The sequence below is a fragment of the Hibiscus syriacus genome, unplaced genomic scaffold, assembly GCF_006381635.1.
Source record: "Hibiscus syriacus cultivar Baekdansim isolate YM2019G1 unplaced genomic scaffold, ASM638163v2 tig00110783_pilon, whole genome shotgun sequence".
Lineage (NCBI taxonomy): Eukaryota > Viridiplantae > Streptophyta > Magnoliopsida > Malvales > Malvaceae > Hibiscus > Hibiscus syriacus.
In genome coordinates this window covers 2,072,672-2,084,454 of record NW_024062861.1, presented here as the reverse complement: position 1 = coordinate 2,084,454, position 11,783 = coordinate 2,072,672, and the positions used below count along the sequence as shown (strand labels likewise).

Below are 11,783 nucleotides of genomic sequence, written 5' to 3'. Positions count from 1 at the left end.
TGTAGCCATACAATGCCTCAAATGGTGTAAGCTTAAGGGCAGTGTGGTAGGTAGTATTATACCACCACTCTGCATGTGGCAGCCATTTAGCCCACTGCTTCGGCTGAAAAAAACATAAACCCCTCAAATATTGTTCCACACACTGATTCACCCTTTCTGTCTGACCATCAGTCTCTGGATGGTATGCAGTACTAAATAGAGTTTTAGTGCCCAGTTGCCTCATCAGTTCTCTCCAAAAGAGACTGGTAAATGTCTTGTCTCTGTCAGAAATGGCCATTTTAGGCTGGCCATGAAGTTTATAAACAGTATCCAAATACAATCTGGCTATATCAGTAGCTGTATAAGGATGTGATAAGGCTAGGAAGTGGCTGTACTTAGTAAATTTATCAACTATCACCAAAATGCAATTTTTCTTCTAGGATGTAGGCAAGCCTTCTATGAAGTCCATAGTAATAATCTCCCAAGCCTGTTGAGGAATAGGCAATGGTTGTAGGAGCCCTGGTTTAGGAATATGTTCTACTTTAGTCTGTTGACAAACTGTACATCCTCTAATATAATTTGCCACCATAGCCTTTAACTTAGGCCAATAAAAATTAGCCTTAATCCTTTGATAAGTAGCATGTGTTCCATAATGTCCCCCATGAGGTGAATCATGTAAGAGTTGAAGAATTTGTAATCTTAATGTTCCAGTACCTCCAATATATACTTTGCCCTTGAATCTAAGAATACCCTTAGAGTATGTCCAGCAAGGGTTAGCAGTAGGACTTACTGGTAATATAGATAACCAGTCAGTTGCCATTTTATCCCCTTTATAGCTGTCTTCCACTTCTTGCACCCAACTAAGAATGATTAGGGTAGTACCCATAGCCATATACTGACCTTGATCTTCCCACTGTCTAGAAAGGGCATCAGCAACGACATTTGACTTACCCTTCCTATACTGAATAGAACAGTCGAGCCCCAATAATTTAGTCAGCCCTTTCTTCTGGATGGCAGTAGTTAATTTCTGCTCTAGCAAATATTTTAAAGGTTCATGGTCAGTTTTGATGATAAAAGGATTGCTTTCTAAATAATGCCTCCATTTAGATACTGCCATTAGAATAGCAAGATATTCTCTCTCATATATAGATAGGGCAGTATGTCTAGGGCTAAGAGCTTTACTAAGGTAGGCAATAGGTCTACCATCCTGAGATAAGACAGCCCCAATTCCTCCTGAACTGGCATCTGTTTCTAAATAAAAACTCTTCCCAAAATCTGGTAATGCTAGCACAGGGGCAACACACATAACATACTTCAGATTTTCAAAAGCAGTTAAAGCCTCAGTACTCCAATGAAAATTGTCTTTCTTAAGCATTTGAGTCAAAGGTTTACTGATGGTACCATAATTCTTAATAAACCTTCTGTAATAACCAGTCAATCCCAAAAAACCTCTCAAAGATTTTAAAGATTTTGGCACAGGCCAATTCTTCATAGCTGCTACTTTAGTAGGATCAGTAAAAACCCCAGAAGCTGAAATAATATGTCCCAAGTACTCAACTTGAGTCTTGAACTCGTAATGGCCTTGATGAGTTCTGAAAGCTGTCTTATAGATATCCGCAGGCTTAATTCTGATCTGCCAATAACCAGACCTTAAGTCAATTTTAGAAAAATAAACTGCTCCACATAATTCATCCAGTAGATCTTCCACAACAGGAATAGGAAATTTGTCCTTCACTGTCATACTGTTTAGTTTCCTGTAATCAACACAAAACCTCCAGGTACCATCATTTTTCTTAATTAAAAGACATGGAGAAGCAAAAGGACTTTTGCTTGGTTGAATCACAAAGGAGGAAAGCATATTAGCAATCTGCTTCTCTATCTCAGCTTTCTGAATATAGGGAAATCTGTAGGGTCTTAAGTTGATTGGGGCAGCTTCAGGTTTAAGAGGAATTGCATGGTCATGATTTCTTGTAGGAGGCAGTCCTGTAGGTTCAGCAAAAATAACTTGATATTGGTCCAGAAGAGACTGGATAGCTGTAGGAGTAGTCTTGGAATCTTCACACATATTGAATAACACTACATGTCCCAAAAGAGGAGAATCAGAAACTGTCATCTTCAATAGGGTAGCTCCTGAAATCTGCTGTAAGAAATTTGACTGTTGTTGACCTTGTATAGTGATTTGCTTCCCCTTATGCACAAAGCTCATTGTCATTTTATTAAAGTCCATCAATATTGGACTAAACAATCTCATCCAATCCACCCCTAACACCATATCACTGCCCCCCAATTGAAGTAGTCTGAAATCATGTATAAAAGAGTGCCCTTGCATCCTCCATTCCACTTCATTACACCTTGCTGAACTGTAGAGTTGCTGCCCATTAGCTACTGTAATAGCTAGAGGATGAAGAGTATTTATCTGTATGCCAACCTCAGCCCATTGAGGTGTTAAAAAACTGTAGGTACTCCCACTGTCAATTAGTATATTCAATGGTCTTCCCTGAATTGTTCCCTGAATCCTCAATGTATTATGACCAATACATCCAGTAATGGCATTCATAGATATTTCTAGATTCTCTCCCTCCTGTAAATTCTGCTGTTCTGGATCATTAGATAAAATTTCTGAAGGTAAGACACTTTCATCTTCAATCATCATATTCAACTGTTTTGTTTTACACTGATGGCCTGGAACAAACTTTTCACCACACTTAAAGCATAAATTGTTCTGTCTCCTGTAGTCTATCAGGTTCTGTTTTTGTGTTGTAGTGGATGTATTCTTCAGTGGTAGTGTTAGCTGATTAGGCTTAGAACCAGGTAGAGGAATTGAATGAGCTGGATTTTTTACAAAAGGTTTGAACCTCTTACTCTCAAATTCCACAGAGAGCTCATATAATTTAGCTTGCCTGCTTGCCTCAGACAATGTTTTAGGGTCTAGAGCTTTAACTCTGTGTTTAATGTCATCCCTTAGTCCACTAATAAACAAAGAGACAAAAAATTCTTCACCTAAAGTAGGATTCTGCAGAAGCATATGAGGTTGTAGTTCTTCAAATCTATCCTGATATTCTTCTACAGACCCTTTTTGGACCAGTTTTGTAAATTCCTCCACTATATCAACAAAGGCTTTATCACAAAACCTATGACATAAATCAGCCTCAAACTCATGCCAAGTCACATGATGTTTTTGCATAATATACCCATCAAACCAAATCTCTGCTTTACCTGTCAGGTACATTGTAGCTACTTCCACCTTCTGTTCATCAGCAATACTACATAATGAAAAATATTTTTGACATTTTTGTAACCAACCTCTGGGATTACTTCCATCAAAAAATGGTAGCTCAATTTTTGGTCTATGCAACATAATCCCTGACATACTAGAAGTGTAACACCCCCAACCCGTATCCGACCCGGATACGAGTCCGAAGTGTCACATTGACTTTTCAAACATTTATTCGTATAAAATAGTGAGTAATTTAAAAACTTTGATAACATTTAAATTATTTCAAAACGTTTACAAAATATATCAGAGTTCATACAATTTTTATCTTTAGACTACATGCCAACTACACTCTATATACAATACATATATTTTCTGATCTGACATTTGGTAAGAAGAACTGACCTGTCTTGCTCCCTCTTTATTTCTCTTTTCGCTTTCCATACCTACGTGTGAAACAATCACACGCTAAGTCGATGACTTAGTGAGGCATATAAAACATATAATATTTCATATAACATAAATCATACATAAACATATACCATCATTATCATTAAGAAACACACATAACATCATATGGTTCACGTAACACATTTCAAACCACTTATAAACCCATCGTATACATATCACATTCAGTATGCTTGTTTAATCACTTTATTAGCCCATGTACACTAGTGAGAACTTAAGGTATGTGAGTACATTGAGGTTGTGCACACATATGCTGTCACCACAGCTCGATCAATGTCCCGAAGGACCAGTCCATAGATTCCGAAGAACCTAGGTAAACAGTCCATATGTCCCGAAGAACATAGGTAAACAGTCCATATGTCCCGAAGAACATAGGTAAACAGTCTATATGTCCCGAAGAACATAGGTAAACAGTCCATATGTCCCGAAGAACATAGGTAAACAGTCCATATGTCCCGAAGAACATAGGTAACCCTCGACCCTTGGCATGCCAACTATACCCCTAGCTCTCATATCACATAACATGGGCATTATCATTTATGACCGTTCACATTACTTATTCATATTCTTTCTCTTATAAACACATATCTTTTCTTTTCAGTCACGTATCACATGTACGTGTAATCCTTGATATCATAATCACATGTTCCTTCTCTTCTATCACATATCAAATGTATGTGTAAGCACATATCTAATATCATATGTTGCATTTTCATGTAAGCATGTAAATCATGTAACATATAAACATACATCCATTTCTATGTACTAATGCACACAGAGTAATCACATAACATTATATAATTTACCTCTTACCATAGTAACTCTATCATTGACTCATCGCAAGCCAATGTTTGATCAATCACATAAGTACAATTTAAATTGCACTCACCTGGCCTCACTAGTCCCTTTCAATCTCTTATCTTCCCTTTTTATCGATCTTACTTGTCAATGATTCCGGAACTCGTTTAGGCTTTGAATCTACATAATTATACATTTTAAGACAATTATTAGATACCCACACCTTTTAATTGTATACTAGCAACTTAAACGAACTTATTAAACCAATATTAACATTTTCCTTTAGGGGGGAATCGATTCCCTCCTGTGGGGGTATCGGTTCCCCTCTGGCATTCTGGAATTCTGTCGTTTGAAGGGGTATCGGTTCCCCTTGAATGGGTACCGATTCCCCTTGCCTAGAAATCATATTTTTAGCTCGAAAATCACTTCAATTTCTCTCAAACACTTCATATATCATCCCATTTTCATTCTTAACTCTAGTACACATACTTAAACCAATCTATATTCATTTATTTCATCTTAAACCTTAGAATTCTATTCTCCATATAGAATTCAATAATCATATCAAATTTTTCATGTTATTCAAACATAATTCTAACACTTCTAACTTCTTAATCTCATAGATGACAAGTCAAATTCAACTTAAAATTCAACTTATCAATTCTATTTCAAGATTTGATTCAAGAACTCAAAATCTTTAATCTCTCATATACCTTTCATCTTGTTGTTTTAGAACAAATTAAGCTTTCCTTAAGCTTAATTATCATCTAATAATCAAAACCCAACCTTGAATTGAACAAATAATCAACTAATGAAGAAACTTACCTTTGCCCTTGCTCTTACGGGAGGGGAAGAGAAAGGAATAAGAAGATGAAATGCTTTCATCTTCTCATGTTTTTATCTCTTAATAAAGGGATAAAAATATCTTTCATGACAAATTACCCTTTTGCCCTTTAATTCTTTAGATAATTACTAACAACTTTCAGGAAATATCCTCAAATAAATCATTGAACTATTCAAGTATTCTACTTTTATTATCAAATTCTGAAATTTACGATTTAGTCACTAACCCGTAGTTTGGGATGTTACAAATCTCCCCTCCTTTTAATAAAAATTCGTCCTCGAATTTTCATTGCACACACTGATAAGAATATATCTTTGTTAAGCAGTTTCACTTATACAGAACCTCATTCTTTACCATCTCTTGTACTTTGTATTCTTTTTCCTCAAAGCTCCCTTTAAAACTTGTAAATACTCTTCTCTTTGTCTTCATCATATCAATATGATCCAAATATCTAACCATATTCAAATCCAGATCATACTTGATTAACTCACTTTATCTTTTCTTCCAATCTTATAACTCTATCACCTTTACTATCACAGTTAGTAAATATCAACTGTTCAATCTAGGGCACGAGCCCTAATTAATTAATCATATATTTTTTTCCCAACCATAATTATCTCAATAATAGTTTACTTAACTTGTCAAATCCATATTCATTCTTAAACTTTTCTATTACTCTTTCTTATACACAATATTATTTACACGTCTACTATTCCTTTTTACATATCATCTCTTCAATAAATCTTTCGTGCTATCATAAACTTCACTTCATTACTTTAATTCTTTCATTACATTTTTCCTTATGCTTTTACATTCCTTTCATATCATTTATACTTTTCCTTCTTTATCCTTTTCAACTTTTCTATCAATCCTTAGTTTCCGTCAAACATACAAATCCTTTAACTTAATACGCTCACTATCACACTACTTTATTATTCAACTAATTTCTTTCAATCAAAACATAAACCTTCATCAAACTATCCATATATTTATTATTCTCAATCAAAATAATTCATTCTCTATTTCCTTCACTTATCAAACCTTAATTCTCATTTGTCCATAATATAATTCCTTTGGTTCGAATTCAACCATTCCATTTACCTTTGTCTTATACATAACTAAACCATATCATGTCCTTCATACTCTCATGCTATTTTATATCACATATATTTATCCTTAACTATCACTCCTTATCACATTTTCATGACTTTGATAGTCAACTTTACTTGCACAAAACCTTATTCTTTATCATTCTTATACTTATGTTTTCTCCACTTGTTTCAACAATCACCAGATTTCAATACTCATCTAATCCATTTCAAATACTTTTTCTGCTTCGATTTACATAACTTCTAACAGGGCTTTTAACCCAATTCACAAAGGTTGTCTTTAACCTTGACTTATTATCAATTAACTCATTGATTAATCTTCCAATATCATACCCTACTGCTTTAGTCTGACTGACTCTCATCTAATTCGATTCTCTGACAGAGAATACAACTAATTCATATCGGGTTTAAAGTTGAAAATCAGAATCTCTATCTTTCTTTAATGGTGCTTAACTATATAAAGCACTAATTCTCTTAATCATATGAGATTTTTGTTCTCCAATCTCTTCATTCTGAGCTCTTTATAAAACTTTAACGCGATTAATAATTTCTTGAAATAAGAAAAATTTCGAAACCAGTAACACTCTTTTAATTTAAGGCGCAAGCCCTAAACAACCAATCATATGTTCTTACTTATCCTTTCTAATCAAAATCAACTCAACAATAAATCTGTTTAACTTATTAAACTTATACTCATACACATGCACGTATAATTCCCTTGCTTCAAGCTCATATATTCGAGCTTATTTGTTTTATGAACTGATCATTCATGTACTTATTCTTGAACTCTTCTACAAATGATAACCACATCACTTGATCTTTTAACATTCTTATGGTGACATTTGTTCACCATACTTTAGCTTGACCACATAGTAACGAAACTACTCAATTTAACTTCTCCACTTTGGAGAAATGACAATCTTCTAACATTATCTTCCTACCATTTGATCAATTTTCCGCAACAATGGAACATTTCTCACATTCACCCTTGAACTCGGGTGTTCTCAACTCTTTTCAATACATTCATTCTATGAATTATTGAAGTATAAAATTAAAATATATCATAATATCATTCCATATCATGAAACATTCTCTAATCTTGTACAGGCACGCCCTGAGGTTTTTCGCTCTTCTCCCTGCCTGGCCAGGGCAGGTGAATGCTATTACCTGCAGTCTATTGCCTTGTGCTTCACTTTAGAAGCTCTCATATATTCATGTACTAATATCATTTCTTCTATCACATATAACATGTGCATATGATCATCCAATTCATATAATTTAACATATGTCATTTGCATATGTTCACATATCATCTATCACATAAACATATATATCTCATAAATCATCATCATGTATTCACTTATCTTATATAACATAACAATTTAACTCTATTTACAAGACAGTATACTCCTTACACTATCAGATCAGAAAATTTTTCACTTTATGTTGGCATGTATACTTTTTAAAGCACTTTTGACTTCATTTTTAGCCTAGAATCGGCTAAACCGTAGCTCTGATACCATTAAATGTAACACCCCCAACCCGTATCCGACCCGGATACGAGTCCGAAGTGTCACATTGACTTTTCAAACATTTATTCGTATAAAATAGTGAGTAATTTAAAAACTTTGATAACATTTAAATTATTTCAAAACGTTTACAAAATATATCAGAGTTCATACAATTTTTATCTTTAGACTACATGCCAACTACACTCTATATACAATACATATATTTTCTGATCTGACATTTGGTAAGAAGAACTGACCTGTCTTGCTCCCTCTTTATTTCTCTTTTCGCTTTCCATACCTACGTGTGAAACAATCACACGCTAAGTCGATGACTTAGTGAGGCATATAAAACATATAATATTTCATATAACATAAATCATACATAAACATATACCATCATTATCATTAAGAAACACACATAACATCATATGGTTCACGTAACACATTTCAAACCACTTATAAACCCATCGTATACATATCACATTCAGTATGCTTGTTTAATCACTTTATTAGCCCATGTACACTAGTGAGAACTTAAGGTATGTGAGTACATTGAGGTTGTGCACACATATGCTGTCACCACAGCTCGATCAATGTCCCGAAGGACCAGTCCATAGATTCCGAAGAACCTAGGTAAACAGTCCATATGTCCCGAAGAACATAGGTAAACAGTCCATATGTCCCGAAGAACATAGGTAAACAGTCCATATGTCCCGAAGAACATAGGTAAACAGTCCATATGTCCCGAAGAACATAGGTAACCCTCGACCCTTGGCATGCCAACTATACCCCTAGCTCTCATATCACATAACATGGGCATTATCATTTATGACCGTTCACATTACTTATTCATATTCTTTCTCTTATAAACACATATCTTTTCTTTTCAGTCACGTATCACATGTACGTGTAATCCTTGATATCATAATCACATGTTCCTTCTCTTCTATCACATATCAAATGTATGTGTAAGCACATATCTAATATCATATGTTGCATTTTCATGTAAGCATGTAAATCATGTAACATATAAACATACATCCATTTCTATGTACTAATGCACACAGAGTAATCACATAACATTATATAATTTACCTCTTACCATAGTAACTCTATCATTGACTCATCGCAAGCCAATGTTTGATCAATCACATAAGTACAATTTAAATTGCACTCACCTGGCCTCACTAGTCCCTTTCAATCTCTTATCTTCCCTTTTTATCGATCTTACTTGTCAATGATTCCGGAACTCGTTTAGGCTTTGAATCTACATAATTATACATTTTAAGACAATTATTAGATACCCACACCTTTTAATTGTATACTAGCAACTTAAACGAACTTATTAAACCAATATTAACATTTTCCTTTAGGGGGGAATCGATTCCCTCCTGTGGGGGTATCGGTTCCCCTCTGGCATTCTGGAATTCTGTCGTTTGAAGGGGTATCGGTTCCCCTTGAATGGGTACCGATTCCCCTTGCCCAGAAATCATATTTTTAGCTCGAAAATCACTTCAATTTCTCTCAAACACTTCATATATCATCCCCTTTTCATTCTTAACTCTAGTACACATACTTAAACCAATCTATATTCATTTATTTCATCTTAAACCTTAGAATTCTATTCTCCATATATAATTCAATAATCATATCAAATTTTTCATGTTATTCAAACATAATTCTAACACTTCTAACTTCTTAATCTCATAGATGACAAGTCAAATTCAACTTAAAATTCAACTTATCAATTCTATTTCAAGATTTGATTCAAGAACTCAAAATCTTTAATCTCTCATATACCTTTCATCTTGTTGTTTTAGAACAAATTAAGCTTTCCTTAAGCTTAATTATCATCTAATAATCAAAACCCAACCTTGAATTGAACAAATAATCAACTAATGAAGAAACTTACCTTTGCCCTTGCTCTTACGGGAGGGGAAGAGAAAGGAATAAGAAGATGAAATGCTTTCATCTTCTCATGTTTTTATCTCTTAATAAAGGGATAAAAATATCTTTCATGACAAATTACCCTTTTGCCCTTTAATTCTTTAGATAATTACTAACAACTTTCAGGAAATATCCTCAAATAAATCATTGAACTATTCAAGTATTCTACTTTTATTATCAAATTCTGAAATTTACGATTTAGTCACTAACCCGTAGTTTGGGATGTTACAAGAAGACCCTCCTGTACCTCTTTTATCCACTTCTAAAGCCACTAACTGAGTTCTAGCAGCACTGTTCTCCCCCGTTTGGTTATCATTTTTGCAGCTAGCTATATGAGCAGGCAAGACATTTGGTTTAGACTTAAGAATACCAGGCTCATCCGGTTTATAAGTAAATCGAGTCTTATCATTGATTACTGTCACCTTAACAGGTTGTTTGTTACTCATATTGAATGAATCAAGGGTATGTACCTGATCCTCAAACTGATTTTGGTCCTCTTTTCTGCCAGTCAAAATCTTCAAGATTTCCTCCACATATCCATGATTTGTAGCCAATCTAGACTCCAGTGTAGAAATCCTCTCTTCCTGAGTCTCCCACCATTTAGGTGGATTAGACTCATCTCGTCCTTGTTTCACCAGTACTGTCAGTTCTTTCATCTGCTTCTGCAACCCAGCTAATTCTTCTGCCATATTCTGATTTTTCTTAGGCATACCACCAACTTGCCAGAAACCGAGGCTCTCGATACCAATTTGTTATGGTTTAAGTCGATTAGAAGAGAAATAGAGGAATAGATAAGAGAAATAGAGAGAATTTTAGAAAGAATTAAGAGAGGAATAGCTAGTTCATTCATAACATCCCATTCAGATTGATTCTACAACATTTTATTTAGTTACAGGGCTCCAATTGTCATTTAATAATGAGCCAGCTGTCTGTACTATTAACAACCTATAACAGACTAATATTCTTCTCTCCTTGCAGGTTGTTGGGCCACCAAGCTGGGCTGCTTCACTTTTCCCGTATGAAGACTTGGGCCGACCCACTTCTACCAGCACCCTTATCAGGTAACTTCTCTTCATCAGGTAAACGCTTCAATTCTTTTTCTCCTCTTCCAATCCCTAAATTCCCTTTTTCAATTCCCTCTCGAGCCTCAATCCCTAACCCTAGATCATTGTTTCCCCCAATTGTTTCCCCAATTTCTTCCTCTCTTCCCCGTTCATCTCCTCCAACTGTAACATCATCATGATAACAAATAAACGCTGTCTTGATCAGTCGTGACAATGTCAAATTCAACCCTGAAAAAATAAACGAAAACAACATTCAAACAACCGAAATCGTACTATAGAGACAGAAAAAAATGTGACAAAAAAGTAGAAGAATACGTGCTAAAAACGGGAGAATCTATTCTTTAGATACTTTAAATACTTGAATTGAAACTTAGATCTAATTTTCAATAAAAAAATAATAATCGAAACTTAGATTTAGGGTGCTCAATCAATTAATCTAAAAGTCATTTTTTTTTGCTTTAAGTATTACTTGAACCGAACTTTTTTTAAGAATATTAACCATACCAAATAGAGTTAGATTAATTTAAATTTAATAGAGGTATTTTTATCTAAGTTAATTTTAATTAAGTTTTAATAATTTAATGGGTCTAATATGATTAAAAAAAGCGAGTCTTAATGAGATTAAACTTATTTAATGTATATAATATTTAATGTTTTTGATTAATTCAGTTAAACGAATTAATCTTAACTGAATTGTGAAAAAAATTAACCATTAACCGATAGTCGACTGTTTTAATCAGATTAATTCGATTTGATTGGTTAATTTCGTCAAAACCAAAAAATGAATACCCCTAACCGAAATTATAATAAAAGAACTTACGTGGCACCCTCGTAGTGCACCGACAAGCG

At 34.3% G+C, this 11,783-nt stretch overlaps 1 protein-coding gene across 1 annotated transcript; it reads right to left on the bottom strand.

The window, feature by feature from the left end:
* Window positions 1-415: 415 nt before the first annotated feature.
* LOC120140328 lies at window positions 416-10,559 on the bottom strand. Its single transcript, XM_039155312.1, has 2 exons — window positions 10,081-10,559; window positions 416-3,242 (listed from the first exon to the last, which is right to left on the bottom strand). Exons 1-2 carry the CDS (start codon window positions 10,557-10,559, stop codon window positions 416-418), a joined length of 3,306 nt encoding a protein of 1,101 aa, XP_039011243.1.
* Window positions 10,560-11,783: the final 1,224 nt, after the last annotated feature.

Bases quoted from the DNA above. Each gene is read 5' to 3' on its own strand.
- LOC120140328 (XM_039155312.1), bottom strand. From the start codon at position 10,559: ATGGCAGAAGAATTAGCTGGGTTGCAGAAGCAGATGAAAGAACTGACA. The intron at 3,243-10,080 runs GTTAGTGACTAA...TTCATTATGTAG, and splicing joins TGTAACATCCCAAACTACGG to TATTGCTGATGAACAGAAGG.